Source organism: Dunckerocampus dactyliophorus, chromosome 20, assembly GCF_027744805.1.
Source record: "Dunckerocampus dactyliophorus isolate RoL2022-P2 chromosome 20, RoL_Ddac_1.1, whole genome shotgun sequence".
In the NCBI taxonomy this organism is placed as follows: Eukaryota; Metazoa; Chordata; class Actinopteri; order Syngnathiformes; family Syngnathidae; genus Dunckerocampus; species Dunckerocampus dactyliophorus.
Window position 1 is genome coordinate 10894366 of NC_072838.1, and position 16184 is coordinate 10910549.

Sequence of the window (16184 nt, forward strand, 5' to 3'; positions counted from 1 at the left end):
TTTGCAATTTTCAGAGATGTTTTGCTATCTTATCTTTCACTGCTTCTCTTTTTCTCTATTATTATTTTATTGCCAGCTGGCTAGCTCAACTGGTAGCGCTACAGGTTCATGGTGCAGGGGATTGGGGTTCAAATCCCAGTCAGGAACGCTCAACAAGTTATGGAAACGTTGGGCATCCAGCTACATGTGCTTGTTTTGGCCTGCACGGTGTTCGAGTTAGCATGTTGGCCAACACAGTAACAGCCTGGAGATCGGAAAGACCTGGGTTTAATTCTCCCTTGTGTGAAGTTTGCATGTTCTCCCCGTGTGCGCGTGGGTTTTCTCCGGGTACTCCGGCTTCCTCCCACATTCCAAAAACATGCAGGTGAGGTTAATTGGCGACTCTAATGTGAGTGTGAATGGTTGTTTGTCTATATGTGCCCTGCGATTGGCTGGCGACCATTCCAGGGTGTACCTCGCCTAGCTTCAGTGTATATAGAGATCGTTTCACTGTGTGAAAATACAGACAGCCGTCAGATAAGTTAGTTGCATACACAAGCATTTTCAGCAACTGTACAGCAGAGGGCGCTAAAGTCAAAGCAACTGTCTGACCCACAGACGGCTATTCTAAAATGGGCTTCTCGTCACTTTCTGCGTCTGGTCACAGACCTGTCATCGTGTATAAAACGCACCCCGATTTTTTGCTTCTTACCAGTGGAAAAAAAGTGCGGTTTATACACGGTGCTTTACGGTATTAACAAAAATGTGAAATCCTTCTCTTTCTAGAACCTGAGCTGTCATGGGCGTCCATGGTCTTACGACCTTCGTAGAGGGAAACAGACTTTTCCTTTCTGATGTGCGATTCAGAGACAGCCGCCTGGTGATCGACGGCAACAGTCTCTATTTCAACCTCTACTTGAAACACGGTTTGGATCGACAGCACGGAGGAGACTATGATGCCTTTGCAGGCATAGTCTGTCAATTCCTCTCAGCCCTGGAGGTCTGTGGCATCCAGCCATATGTGGTTCTGGATGGAGGTAATGGCTACTAAAACATGATTTTAAATATTTTATTTGACCGAATTAAGGTTAGATTGTGGTCTTGCACATTCATTTGGAAGAGCAAACTGGATTTGCTTGAATATTAATGGGGATTACAGTAGTAAAAAGTTGTTGTATTCGCTCAGGGATTGATCCCAGCAACAAGAAGTTGAACACCCTGCAGCAGCGTCTGCAGGCCAGGATAAAGGAAGCAGAGAACATGGCCCACGGCCGCAATGGCTCTGTTCTCCCCATCCTGACGAGGCAGGTCTTCATTCAGGTCCTCATTCAGAAGGGGATCCCCCTGGTCCAGTGTCCTGCTGAGGCTGACTGGGAGATTGCATGTTTGGCTCACCAGTGGAGATGCCCACTTCTGAGCAATGACAGTGATTTTTATATTTTTGACCTGCCAGGTATGAGGAAATACAGCAACATCAGCTCTGCTTTGCATTAAAATGACATGAACTCGATGATGCCTGTGTTTTCTGTGCCTTTCCTAGGTGGATACCTGCCACTCAATTTTTTCCAGTGGACCAACCTTAACGGTAAAGCGTCCCACCGCTACATTCCAGCTCGGTGCTACACCACAAAGGTTCTGTGCCATTGGTATGGGGGACTGAATCAGGAATTACTGCCACTGTGTGCTGTTCTGATTGGTAACGACTACGGCACTCCAAAAGAGGCAGAAACCCTTCTATCTCTAATTGATGCGAGTGTGTTAAGCAGGAAGGGCGGCAGGGGTAAAGGTAAAGCACCCTCTTCCCGCATCGATCTCTTGCTTAGCTGGCTGTCCTCGTTTGCAAGTTCAGTCGAGGCCTTGGCGGAAGTGAGCAGGCTAATGGGAGCTGATAGCAGCGGGGACAAGAAAAAAGGGAAAGGAGGGCTGCGTTTACAACTGCAGGCCGGTATGCAGGAGTACCATATCACCCCTCAAAGCCCCCTGGCTAGTTGGTTTTCTGAATGCAAGGCAGCACCAGGAAGACATAATTCTCCATTACCTGAGTGCTTCTTACATGCTGCAGCGCAGGGGCTTTTAGCTCCCTTAGTGGTTGATGCTTTGTTCATGCGTAAAGTGCTGCTCCACCCACAGGTAGAGAACAGCAAGCAACCAAGCAGCCACTGTAGTGCAAGAGCTATACGTCAGGCCATTTATGGGATATTACTCCTCAAGGGGAAGCAAGGGGGTTCTGTTCAAGACAATCAGACGAGAGGTGGCAGAGGTCGAGGGGGCCAAGCCCGTGGGAGACTCCAAACCACTCAACAGACTGGAAATGAAGGATTTAGCATTGATCAAGCTGCCAGCGCAACCAGCCTGCAGACACAAGTCTCCTGCACTCGCATATGCGTGGAGGAGTTTGATCGACTTAACCTCAACTTGAAGAAAAACCAAGTGGAGGCGCTGCTGCTCAAATCACATTTACACCTGGATACACTCGGCCAGGTAAATATGGAACCTGCAGTGGGTAAAGTCATGGATCGGTTTCAATTGGGGTTCGGTGTTGGCTCTGCGTGGGCCATTCCAAAACATCGATCTTAGATTTTGTCCCAACACATGGCCTTTTTGTAACGACTATATTTCTTTCGGATTGACACGATTTAACTGCTTCCATCTATCCAGGCACCTGCAAAAGTTCGTCTTAATGCCCTTTTCGAAGTGTTAGGCGTCAGTCAGTCTGCAATGGCTGCTGTCCCCCCCCACTTGAAGCTGGCTGTAGCAGTAACTGGCTTCTGGCTGCAGGAGGCCGTACCCAAGCCCTCACAGCCCCAGCTGCAAGCCTTGGTCCTTGGAATGGTGTATGGAGAACTGGTCTGGATAGACCAGAGTGGAGGCACCCACTACCAATGTTCCGGTAAGTAATGCTGCGCGATAAATGTAGCGCCCCACCCCCCAATGCATGTTTTCTGTACAGCAGTATCATCATAAAAACCTGAAGAAATATTTGTGCACAATTCTAGTCCCACAGCTTAACTGGCCTGTAGAGCGCGGTTTTCTCCGTTGGCTGGATCGACAACGCAGTAAGTCCTGGAGACAAGGCATGCACGTCGCAGCGGCTCACAGTTTCAGCCAATGGCAGGCCTGCCTCTGGAGTGCACTGTGTCTGAATCAGCTATTATTGCTACCATTGCCTGAACTCCGCCTCTCATAGTAAGTTCATTTCAGATACTGCATTTTGATCTATGACTTTTTTTTTAGACCAGGGGTGTCCAAAGTGCTGCATGGGGGCCGTTTTTGCCCCCCAGGGCATTTATTGACCCTTGGCATATTCTGAAAAGTACAATTCATGATGAATAAGGTATAGTAGTTATTACACTACAGCAATGGTTCTCAATTATTTTCTGTCAGGCCCCAGCAGGGGAAAGAATTTTTTTATGCCCCCTCTGAATGGAAACAGTATTTAAAACTTGATGATTTTCTGTACAAACCACTGTATGAGTTGCTGGCACCAGCATTCTGCATACAATCCCCTGATTATCCAGGTGACAGTCGTTGCTCGTTTATTGTGGTTAAGGGGTTCCAGACCCGACCGTGGTAATCGAATTTCAAAATAGAATTCAATGTTAATAAATGGAATATTTTTGTAGAGCATAGAAAACATGTTTCTATGTTTTTTTAAACCATTATTACAGCCATGTTGACATGAAATAACATCGCTATAGTCACCTTTTCACTCCTATTATTCTTTGTTTATACCACGTTGCTAAAAGCGCAAGCTATGGTATCACTGCAGGGACACGAGACAGCCACGGCTGCATAGCATGCTAGCAATTTATTTATTCTAAACTTAAGAAGGGGTTTCAAATGGAGTGGGAAAGGAAGACAAAATAAGCAGGCAGAAACGTACCACTTCCACACAGAATAGGAGAACTTTTCACTCTTACGTCGGACGTGCCATGGAGTGTGACGGTAATGTGACGTAATGTCATGTCTCGTCAATGTTTGTGTCATTACTGACGCCTAGTGGTCAGAATACTACATTTAACGTGTATTTCAATATTTCTTGACTAATAATGGGCCACAGTCAACCAATCATTTATTAATTTTTGGGCAAAACTGCAACAGAGCGAGCGATATTCGATCCGCGATATAGCGACTGTAATGAAATCAGTTGAATTTCTCAGTTAAGATTACTCACAGGCCCTCACACCTTACCACACACCCCACCCCACTATAAGCGCCGCACTACAAGTTAAGATGACCTACCTTGCATGGGTTTTAGCATCCTTATAGGACCAAATGTATCTAAGTGGCCCCGCATCCATCAATTTCAGTGTGCCGCCTTCGGTGGAAAACGTTTGTGGACACTTTTGTTTTAAGATACTTGTTCTATTTTTTTGTGCTCACCCTTTTCTGTACATTTCTATTAGTTTGTTCAGCGGTACCATGGTGCACGGCCTCCTTGGCTACCTGAAAGAAGGCGGAGCAACCGAGAACCTCCTGCCCGAGTCGTCATTTTCCAGGCATTTGTACTCGACGCTCTTGCACGCCGTGAGAGATTGCAGCTCCAAAGCTCGCCCTTCTTCAGCGGGACGAGGTAAGGGGAGAGGCGGAGCGCAGGGAAGGAGAGGAAGAGGGGCATTCGGAGTAAGGAGAGGAAGAGGAGCAGGAAGGAGAGGGAATGAAGGGATGAGCAACATGTTTGCTGTTTTGGAGATCAATGAGTAATCCTGACTTAATGATACATGCTAAGAGCGTCATGTGACCAAATGGGGAAATTAATTGTAGAGATAGATGCTATGAAAAACTCTTGGATCATATTGTGTATGGTAGTTGCAGCTTTGATAACACTGACCATTGTCACTCCAAACAATGCAATAGCAACAGCATGCATCAAAGACGTACTTCCTATTTTTAACTAGTAGTATATACATGTGTAATTCATTGTATTGACACCTGTTTTGAAATGTCCATTTTAATCAGCAGCTTATGTAATAAGAATCATTCTAACTTTGTATAATCAAGTTTATTTTACGAATAAAGAAACACATTTTAACAGCAGGCAAGCAATTCAAAAGAATCGCAGTCAAATACAGACTCAAATCGGATTCTCATTCATTGTGTTCCGTTTCTGTGAAGTCCACTATCAAGAGGAGGATGACGTTGATGCAACAGACCCGCTCGGTGTCTGAGAATCTCCAAGGGCCACGTAGTTCTCGTTAAACTCGAAGGGGGACATTTGCGGCACGCGGTATTTTTTTTTTTATTGGCCCGCGGCACAAATTCTAAAAACATCATTCAACAAGAAAACTAGAAAAAAAGCAAAAATGGAAAAATCAGCAGTATTCCCACAAGAATAAAGTCATTAATATTAAGAGAAAAAAGTTGTAATAAAAGAAAAAGGCGTTTGTTTTATTATGAGGAAATCTAACGTTTTTTATGTCATAGGTTATAATATTGTGAGAGTAAAGTCCAAATATTATCAAACTAAATTCAAAGTTGTATGGGAATAAAGTAATAATATAAAATAAATAACATTGCAAGAAGATTTACAAGAAAGTTGAAATACTTGGAAATAAAAAAAAACAACAGCTTAAATTAAAGAATAAGTAGCAATTTTACAAGAATAAAGTCAAAATATTAAGGGACAAAGTTGTAACGAGAAATAAATTACAGTTTTACAAGAATCACCTTGTAATATTGAGTAATCCAATGTCACTTTAGGAGCATAAAGTAGAAATATTAAAGAAATGTTTTTTTAAAGGTCGGGGAAAAAGTTATAACATGGAAATTAAGTCAAAATATTAAGGAAATAAAGTCATAATATCACAAAAAGAACATCTACAATTGAAATATTTTGAAAATGTGCAGCAAAAATGGGGAAAAAAAGAGCACAGAATGAAGTTGATACTAATAATAGGCTTTTTCACTGATATCACAAAGCTGAGATGCAGTTTTTTCTTCTTGAAATTTTCATAAGTTCGTAGCATATTTACATGTGTTGCCTTGCGGCCCTTCATTCTTTCATTTTTCACAATGTGGCCCTGGCTGGAGAAAGTTTGGACACCCCTATATTACAGTATTGACCAGTATTATATATCCATATACTATATTTACACATGCAAACGGGAGATTTTCTTCTTCTCTCTCACACACATGCCAATAATCCCTAATAAAAACACGGGCTACTGTTGTGGCCTTAAACCATGCAATGCTAAAACTCAACTCAGAACCTCAGACGCCACTTCCTGTCCGCCCTTCACTCAGCTCCCCTAGAGAACAGATTTTTATCGCAACACATATGAGCATGAGTCTTATTTCCTCATTTTTTGTACAAACACAAGCCACACTTGTCTATAAGCCGCAAGTGTCTACATTGTAACGTGAGATATTTACACCGAAATACACATTATAAACCTTGCAATGCTATCTACGCTCATTGTTCCCAACGTTACTCGTTTGCTCCGATGAGATGCAAGAAGCTCCCCTACTTGATGAAATGTACAGCTCCAAAGACGATCGCTGCGTAAGACTTCAAAACGTGATACTAGTGTCCACTTCACTACTCCAGTTCATTACTTCTATGCTCTAACTACAAAAGTATTCCATTTACAAATAAGGACTCCTACTTCGCAAAAATTCACTTATCACAGTCGGGTGCGTAACCAATTAACAGCGATAAACGAGGGGTTACTGTACCATAGTGACAAGAGCTTCATTTTGATGTACAAACCTGTCAGAGTCTGTGTGGTACTCCATTACATGATCGAGCTTGGAAAATTCTTGAATCCCCGCCAGCACGTAGATGACGTCCCCCACTGCACCACACCTAATAGATAAGCCGCGCCATGGTATCCGTGCGGCTCTGTGCCACTCATTACCGGCAATGTCATAGTACTCCACTGAGTCCAGCCCACCTAGGAACAAGCGGTGCGTTACTGCAGTGCACAAAGACAGACTTATTCATTCCTATTCCTTGTATAGTCACCTGAGAATCCCTGTCCTCCGAGAGCATAGATTCTATTGTTGACCACAGCCAACCCGTGGTTCTTCCTGGCCTCTTTCATCGCAGGCAGCCGACACCATCTGAGGAGGAATTGAGGAAGATAAAAGATTCAAAAACTTTTGAGAAGGCATTCACCCGTGTTCCTCGAGGAATTATGTGGAGAGTACTCCGGGAATATGGGGTACCGGACTACCTAATTCAGGCGGTTCGTTCCCTGTTTCAAGAGTTTGGTTGACATTGCCAACAATAAGTGGGTTGGACTACGCCAGGGCTGCCCTTTGTCACCGATTCTGTTAATTACTTTTATTAACAGAATTTCCAGGTGCAGCAGGGCATTGAGGGGTTCGGGATTGGGCTGCAGGATTGGGTCTCTGCTTTTTGCAGATGATGTGGTCCTGCTGGCTTCACCGAGCCGTGACCGTCAAGCAGCCGAGTGTGAAGCGGCCGGGATGAGAATCAGCACCTCCAAGTCTGAGTCCATGGTTCTCGCTCGGAAAAAGGGTGGAGTGCCATCACCGGGTTGAGGATGAGATCCTGCCCCAAGTGGAGGAGTTGAAGTACCTGTGGGTCTTGTTCACGAGTGAGGGAAGGATGGAAAGAGAGATTGAGAGGCGGATTGATGCGGCATCTGCAGTGATGCGGACTCTGCATCGGTCCGTTGTGGTGAAGAGGGAGCTGAGACGAAAGGCAAAGCTTGCAATTTACCGGTCCTACCAACACATATGGCCATAAGCTTTGGGTCATGAAAGGACAAGATCGCGGGTACAAGTGGCCGAAATGAGTTTTCTCCATAGGGTGGCTGGGCTCTCCCTTAGAGGCAAGGTGAGATGAGGTGGCTTAGGCATCATCTGGTCATGATGCCTCTTAAACGCCTCCCCGGGGAGGTGTTCAGGGCACGTCCGACCTGTAGGAGGCCTCGGGGAAGACCCAGGACACGTTGGAGAGACTAGGTCTCTCAACTAACTTCGGAACACTACGGGATCCACCGGGAGGAGCTGGGTGACGTAGCCGGGGAGAGGGGAGTCTGGGTTTCTCTGCTTAGGCTGCTGCCCCCTGTGACCCGACCTTGTATAAGCGGAAGAAGATGGAATGGAAAAGATGCAAAAACAGGATCACCAGTGTACAGTTAAGTCACTCACTTTTGTGTGCTGGGATCAAACACCTCACAGCTGTTGAGAATTCTGGAAGGGTTGTTGTCAAAGCTCCCCCACAAACATAAATGAATCCATTGGCCTCCACTGAGCCATGGCAGCAGCGAGCCATCATCACTCTGCTTTTTATTTCCCATGTCTCGGTTCTTATGTCGTAGCACTCAAAAATGTCCAGGGCTGTCCTACCTTCAGACACACACACACATTCACAACATTATGACTCTTAATGTCATACTTATCCAACTCATCCCTACAACCCTACATACCAACCCTAAATGCTTACCCTCATCTGCCCCTCCTGACATGTAGATCTTGTCATTGACAGCACAGGCAGCCAGGCTCTCCGAAAATGTGGGAGGGCCTATCTTGGATTTCCAGCTGTCCTTCAGGACGTTGTAGCAGTCCATTATTCTAATCTGGAAACTCGGAAAGCCGCCCATTAAGTAAACCACATTGTTCCAATAGACTGCTGCGGCATCCCGACGCCTCACAAAGGGGCAGCGGATACCTGCCCATTGGGAGTCCTGCATGAAAACAAAGGCTGACATTTGACCCCCGTCTGACCTACCAACCGTCAAGACATTTTATGATCTGGTGTCGATGCTTCAAGCGCACTACGTAATTCAGGCTCAACTCTATAGAGTGTTAGGCGAATCGGCTTTCTGACAAAAACTGAATGCAATAAACTGCGTACCTAGAGAGCAAAAGGAAAAGCAGTCTATGCCATCAATTGGGGTTTATATTCATTGATGTACCAATTGTTCTGTCATTGCTTCTGAAATAGTGGGGCTGGCGATGTGTTGGCGCATTGGGGCATTGGGTCGGGCGTGGGGGGTAAGCAGAGGGTACTATGCTAGACTTACATTTCTTCAAGGTTGGCAAGTCTGTCTTTATTCATGCTTGAACAATGCTGCAAACAATGCCAGCAATTTACACAGTGGTTTGTACACATGTCCCATTTCAAATAGAGGGGGCACATACACAGACCGGCCATAACATTACGTGTGTTTCTAATATTTTGGTTTCCTCGTTTAGCTAGACAAGTCTTAACACCACTATACAGTGCCTGACACAAGTCTCGTCACTTATCCGAGCTGTAGGAACAAAAGAACTTCACTTGTAGTTGCACCTTTGGATTCGGATATAGATTACATGAAAGGTAAAGCCTCTAGACTACAGTATGCTTATTATAGCAAAATAAAGCGATTGGCTGGCGACCAGTCCAGGGTGTACCCCGCCTGTCACCCGAAGTCAGCTGGGATAGGCTCCAGCATGCCCCCGTGACCCTAAAGAGGAGAAGCAGTATAGAAAATGAATGGATGGATGGATGGGAAGTCTTGTATCATTCATTGAGTTTGTTCATTTCATTGGGACAGAAAAGTCAGATTGTGCCCTTGTCACATACCAAAATAATGTACGGTAGAAATGATACTTTCCTTTGAGAACACAAACATCAGAACAAAGGGTGCCTTGGTAGGAATAAAAAACATTGTGTGTGACTCCCCTAACTAATATCGACTATCAGGAACTTTGATGCGGAGGCCGAATTATGAAATTGAGCGCCATCCTGCTGAAGGATTTGCCCTTTCTTGTAATATGGGCAGCAAGAATTTAAAGACAACTGCATTTACCAAAGCCCACAGCTTGCAGAAAGAATGGACAGAGGAAAAAAGGCATAAGGTTCATTTTTCTGATGACTCCCAATTGCCTCAAATACTTCATAAGGCCAGCAGAGTCACCAGGCATGAACATAACTGAGCATGTTTGGGGGTTGATGAAGGAGGAGGCTTGGAATTTGAACGCAAAGAATTTTGATGAAATCTGGACGTCGTGCAACAAGCGACAAGACATTTGTCCAAGCACAATCTGACCATTTTGTCCCAATTCAATGATAACTCAATGAGTAATACAAGACTTATTTTGCTATAATAAGCATAATCTAGCCCAGGGGTGTCAAACTCGTGCCATGGACGCCTGCAGGTTTTCTTTCCAGCCGGTCACTAAAGCAGGTGATTTTAATGATCAACACCTTCAGTTTGAGGGAAGGAGCTCATCAAATAAATCACCTGCTGGAGGTGGTCGGAGAGAATACCTGCAGCGTCTCGGCCCTCCATAGCACGAGTTTGACACATGTGACCTAGAGGCTTTTGCCTTTTTATATAAGCTATTTCTGGAGTGGAGGTAATATTTATTGTTCCTACAACCTGGATGAGCAACAAGACTTGTCAGGCTCTGTACAACCACAATAATAGTAAGCAAACGTTTCGATACAGCTCTCATCATGTGTAATTGTGATACATGTGCTCCGTCAGTGTACATTGTGTGTTTGTGTGCTTCTACGTACCGATGAGCCTCTGTAGGCACTGTGCAGTATCCTAAAGGGGCTCACCCTTTGCCATCTTGTACAGGATGGTTCTGAAGTTGAATGGGAGGCGGACACATCCCATCACCTCCACCACATGCTGCTTTCTGTTTGGTATGTCGTACTGCAGCCACTGGATTGCAGCATCATAAACCTGAAAGGAGAGGATACAGCAGGTTTGTATCGTTTCATGATTTTGTCATTCGGGGTCACCTGTTGAGAGTGTACAGCTTGGATAAGCTCCAGCATACTCACGACCGTAGTGAAGACAAGTGGTACACAAGCTGTTAAGAACTGCTCATCCCTATTTCAGATCGTGTGTATCTTATACTGTATTTTATTATATTGTTTTATATTTACCAGCTTCTGTCGCAGAGCGACTTTATTAAGAATACATTTGAGCTGCGCGATGTTCAGCTGCAAGAATTCATCCAGTTTGTAGACATCAGTGAAATAGTCAAGGATAAAGTACCTAGCTTCTGACTTCGGCTCTGGACACACCATGCAGTCTGCAAGAGTGAAGACTCCTGTGGAGGCACCCAAAAATATTGAACCTTAGACTCATCTATACAGAACAATGCATTTATCATTATCATTCTTAATATTTCTTAATTTGAGTTCTCACCCAAGCAGTTTGTAGCATCAATCTGTCCTCGAAGAAAGTCTGCACAAATTTTCTTTACAGGCTGAATAAGGTATTGGTTGGCAGCATCCAGCAGCGGCTGGACATTACTACTATTTACAGAAATTCTGGCAAACACAAATAATAAAAAAAATCGCAAAACAAGACAGTTGCATGTTGTGCAAAGTTTGCCTAAGCTATTCTGTACTTCCTCCATGCATTGTGAATCCTATCTTGACCAAGTTGTCTGAGTAGTACAATATATGTCAAAGATTAATCCGCTTATTGGTGTCCAGGTCACGGGGGCAGTAGTCTTAAGTAGGAAAGCCCAGGCTTCCCGGGCTCCAGCCACTTCTTCCAGTTCCACCGGGGGAACACCAAGGCATTCCCAGGCCAGCTGTGAGACGTAGTGCCTTCAGTATGTCCTAGGTCTGCCCCGGGGCCTCCTCCCAGTTGGACATCAGAATGCTATTTATAGACTACAGCTCTGCTTTTAATACAGTCATCCCCCACAAACTCTCAGATAAGCTCCTCACACTTGGCCTGTCACCCTCCCTCTGTAACTGGGTGTTTAACTTTCTAACAGGCAGGCCCCAGTCAGTCAGAGTCCACAATCGCACATCCAGCTCAAGAATTATGAGCACTGGGACCCCAAAGGGGTGTGTGCTGAGCCCGCTCCTCTACACGCTCTTCACCTACGATTGCGTGGCCTCCCAGAACAACACCAGCATCATTAAATTTGCGGATGACACTACAGTCATCGGCCTGAACACCGGTGGTGTTGAAACATCATACAGAAGAGAGGTGGCGGACCTCATAGCTTGGTGTCGTGATAACAGTCTCCTTCTCAATACAGATAAGACTAAAGAGATGATCATTGACCCAAGAACAAGGGAAAAGGAGCCGCATAAGCCCCTGTTTATTGATGAGACTGAGGTTGAGAGGGTGAAAACCTTCATGTTCCTTGGCACACACATCAGCGAGGACCTCACCTGGTCTCACAACACCCAACAAATTATGAAGAAATCCCAAAGGAGACTGTACTTCCTGAGGAGACTGAGGAAATTTGGCATGTCCACCAAAATCCTTAGTTGCTTCTACAGATGCACTATTGAAAGTGTCCTTACCGCCTCCATCACTGTTTGGTACAATAACTGTACAACACAAGATAGGAAGGCACAGAACAATGTTAGGGCAGTCCTCCCCTCATTGCAAGACATTTATAAATCTAGAGTCCTGCGAAGAACAAACAACCTCATCAAGGACAGCACACATCCACAAAACTCATTATTCACACTCCAGGCCCGTAACCAGATATTTTTTGGGAGGGGTTCAAAAATCTGAGTGAACGGACCTTTTGCGAGGGAGCAAAGCGACCGAGCGGGGGGTCCCCCCTCCCAGAGCAGGGAAAATTTTGCATTTGGAGCCCAAAAAAAACAGTTTTCTGATGCATATTTTGGACAGACATAACAACAATGTTATTTCCTCCAAATTACAAGCTTAAGGGCAAAATTACAACACCAAGCTTGACGTATTCTGTATGGTGAAGTCTGACATCACACGGCGTGCATGATCGCATGTCCGTTGTCAATTGCAATGGATGCAGGACGTGCAGGCTGTGCACGTTTAGAGATTGCCCCTACGCGTTACGGGATGTGGTAAAATATAGTTACTATATATTGTAACTATAAAATATAACGAGTGTGAATGGGCCTGAGACGTGAGGCTGTTTTTTTTTTTAACCAAGCGGACCTTTGGTCGCCCGAGGGGGGTTACCTCCCCTGGTTACGGGCCTGCACTCCTACCGTCAGGCAGACGCTACAGGAGTTTGAAGTCCAGGACCACAAGGCTGGCAAACAGCTTTTACCCACAGGCCATCAGGCTTCTCAACGAAGCACTCACACACGCCGCACGCAACACACGCACACACTCATAACACTCTATTTAGTTATTTATTTATTTGTACTAATGTCTCTTCTGTTGTTGCTTAATTTATTGGTATTTATGTTTCTGATGTTCTTATTCATTTTCTTGTGTTTTCTTTCTTTTTTTGGGAGAATGAACAGAATAAGAATTTCATTGCATAGTATAACTACCTGATTTACTGTGCATATGTCTATAAAAATCTTGAATCTTTAACTGACACTCACACTTGTGAAAAGGCACATGTACTGTTTTGTTTTTTTTAGCACCTGGTTGACTTTTAAAAAACACTAGTTTTAGACTTCTCAAATCTGGACTGGATTAATATACAGACCCCAAATATTCATAAAAACACAGTCTGTGATTTGTAAAACCTTTATTCTATTTGTGAAAATCCAATAAAGGTACAGAACCACGAGGCTTACACTTCTCACACCTGGACTGGATTTATGTGCAGACCCCAAAGATTCATAGAAACACAGTTTGGGATTTGTGAAACCTTGATTTTATTTGTGAAAATGCAAGAGAAGGGACATGACCTCAATGTGACCCCTCAGGAACTAACCTGGGCTGTGCACAGCAGCAGCCGTCATTGTGCACAGGCATTGAGCGTATATGGCTATTACCAGAAGAATATTATGTTACAATGGTGGGTCTTCTGCTGAGTGACGAGCTCTGGCCCACTCAGAAGATGTGTGTGTATGTGTCTTACAGAAGTGTCAGCCTTTTTAGAAAAACAAAACAAAAACACAGAACCACTACAATTGTTTTTATCAACAAACTTGATTTGCTCCTTGCAAATTTGCTCCCTGGCTGGCGACCAGTGCTACAGCATACCCCCGCAAGCCTCGTGAGGACAAGCGGCACAGAAAATGGATGGATGGACGGACTTTTTTTGCAAACAAAGTATGAAAATATGAATCATTTAATAATAAATTGAAAATAATTCAGTTCGAATATGCGGACACATTTATGACACTTATTTTGCAAAATATATATTTTTTTATGAATGAACGCCACTTTGCTGTTCATCACGTCACTATCAATCCGATACTGATACCGCACGTGTTATCGACATCGATGACATTTCGGATCGATCTGAACTGCTTTCTTTTTCTTCCCTCGCAGCTCAGGCCAATTAGTTGTGGTGTTGAGTGCGAGAAAGTGCTTCTTTTACACTGACTCGTCGTTGCATGTAGTTGTATTTGCCACTCCCCTTGTGTGCACACCTGCGGACCTGGCGCAGCCATAAAAAGATAACAAGCGGAATTGTTTTCAGGAGTCGCATGACGCTGACGTCATTTCGGAATGTGGACTCCATTGTACGAAATAAGTGAACCGAAAACACTTTGGGATACTGTACATCAGATCTGCAGAAAATGCTCCGTTGTCTGTGCACTTGCTGCCACTCCAATGAAAACAACGAGGTATGTGTCCTCTGTTGTTGATCACTGAATTTGTTTGAGCTTCCATGGGAATAGTTTACTTTCAGCCTAATAATTTGAGGCGTGTGTTTTATTGTGATCAAAAACGCAATTGCATTGTGTATTTTTTTTCCTAATTAGAAAGCACAGCAGACCAAAATGTGCTAAGTAACTCACGAGGTATATACTTTTCGTCTAGTGTAGAACGTGCTTTATGATAACATTGCATGTTGATGCATTACCAGAGGCAGCCTCTCCTGCAGCCCTGCCCATCTCAGCCAAATGGAGCCGAATCTGCCAGGCTAACAAGGCCAGTAAAAAATGGTACATCATCCCTTTACTTGTTCTTTCTTCTCTGTTGAAGGTGTATTGAGCAGTGTGATTTTGTGACTCTGCTAGATGCCCAGCCTGCGAAGCGCATGGGTCGACTGGTGATGAGGCGGGTCTGCGTGCAAGAACTGGATCTGAGGTTTTCTGATGTGGCCGAGACCTTCAATGAGCTGCAAGAACGCTATGAGTCCGTGGTTCGACACATCAGAAACCTGCAAAAAAATTGCGGCTGTGCTTTGAATGACGATCATCTGACTATATCCCATTGTGTGGGGAAGATCTGTGAAGAACACAGTGAGTGACATTACAGGAGGGGTCAAATTGTGTCAAAGTGATGTCTTACTTGTCCTTTTTGTCACTGGTTTTCAAGGGAACAAATACACAGTCTTCCTAAGCATGAAGGGCTATGACTTTACCCTCTCCGTGGTGCCTGTGGGGTCCCCAGGGCAAATGAATGAGCACTTGGTGTCTCCAGCTCTGCGATTAGCTCAAGAAGAGGTGAAGTGCACTTCCGAGAACACAAAGGCCGTCATATCCAAGGGTACGACTCTTCAAGAGTTAATTGGTTGGCTGCTCCGTAGCAAGGTTCAAATGGCCGAGCAGGTCAAGAAGGTCGCAGAGACTTACCAGGAGCAGGGAAGACTTAATGAGAATTTGGAGGAGAACATGAAGCAAGTGAGAAGGGCGAAGGAGTTGTCCCTGAAATACAGACAGCGTGCTGGAGAGGTCCTTACTGAGGCAGCTCAAATTGCTGGTGCTCCGTTGTAGTTTGTGCTTGTTTCTTAACTAACTTCACTGACTAAACTCCATGGTAATCGCACAGGCACAAATAATGTATTGATATACTTTTCTGGAGAATGCTGTGATTGTATCATATTACTTACAATAACTATTTTTTTGTCTTTTGAACTCAACAATTACTGATAAATCTGGCTTTTAATTTGTGTTGTAGTTGTCGAACTTCCTTGCGTAACCGCCAGGGGGCAGTAGACATACATGGACTATACAGAAGCCCTTACAAGAGCGAAGCCCTTACAAGAGCGACTCCCTGGGTCAAGAGAAATGTAAGGTCATGTTGGGGTTATTTTTGACCGTCACCGTGGCTAAATATAATTCTTCTTTAGCACTCTAAGACTGCTATAAACAGAATATTCAATTATTTTGATGTGCCTTGGTTCTTATTTCATGCTGGAAATTAAAATGTTCTGCTTAATTAAGTCAAAGTAAAATGATTAGGAACTTAAGCTTTCATTATTGTGAAAGCCTCCCGGCAAATCCCGAAGGGCCATTTGATCATTTATTTTACAGATTATATTGTGCCTAAAGTCAAATTATCATGCATCATTTACCAGCTTTAAGATTGATAGATTGGGTTGCAATCTTAATGCAATGCATTAACATTTGCTGTGCA

General features: G+C 44.3%; 2 protein-coding genes and 1 pseudogene across 6 annotated transcripts in view; 2 read left to right on the forward strand and 1 right to left on the reverse strand.

The window, feature by feature from the left end:
• aste1b (asteroid homolog 1b) overlaps positions 1-6738 on the forward strand; it is a 9941-nt gene extending 3203 nt beyond the window's left edge. For 2 of the 3 annotated variants that reach the window (XM_054763163.1, XM_054763165.1), the window contains 6 exons: positions 766-1016; positions 1166-1432; positions 1520-2460; positions 2638-2869; positions 2976-3165; positions 4386-6738. In XM_054763163.1, coding sequence (XP_054619138.1) covers positions 779-1016; positions 1166-1432; positions 1520-2460; positions 2638-2869; positions 2976-3165; positions 4386-4683 — 2166 coding nt within the window. In that variant the 5' untranslated portion in view covers positions 766-778 and the 3' untranslated portion in view covers positions 4684-6738. The remainder of the gene's footprint in view (positions 1-765; positions 1017-1165; positions 1433-1519; positions 2461-2637; positions 2870-2975; positions 3166-4385) is intronic. The other variant, XM_054763162.1, reaches the window with a different exon arrangement.
• LOC129173619 (kelch-like protein 7) lies at positions 6646-11313 on the reverse strand (annotated as a pseudogene).
• On the forward strand, positions 10092-15961 carry si:ch73-345f18.3 (uncharacterized). 3 transcript variants are annotated; one of them, XM_054763170.1, is made up of 5 exons: positions 10092-10650; positions 14299-14446; positions 14691-14767; positions 14843-15067; positions 15144-15959. In XM_054763170.1, the coding sequence occupies exons 2-5, from the start codon at positions 14328-14330 to the stop codon at positions 15539-15541; spliced, it is 819 nt and encodes a 272-aa protein (XP_054619145.1). In that variant the 5' UTR covers positions 10092-10650; positions 14299-14327; the 3' UTR covers positions 15542-15959. The 3 variants fall into 3 exon arrangements, with proteins under 3 accessions (XP_054619145.1, XP_054619147.1, XP_054619146.1); XM_054763172.1 differs by lacking the exon at positions 10092-10650 and having other exon boundaries at positions 13979-14446; positions 14689-14767; positions 15144-15957; XM_054763171.1 differs by lacking the exons at positions 10092-10650; positions 14691-14767 and having other exon boundaries at positions 13979-14446; positions 14808-15067; positions 15144-15961.
• Positions 15962-16184: the final 223 nt, after the last annotated feature.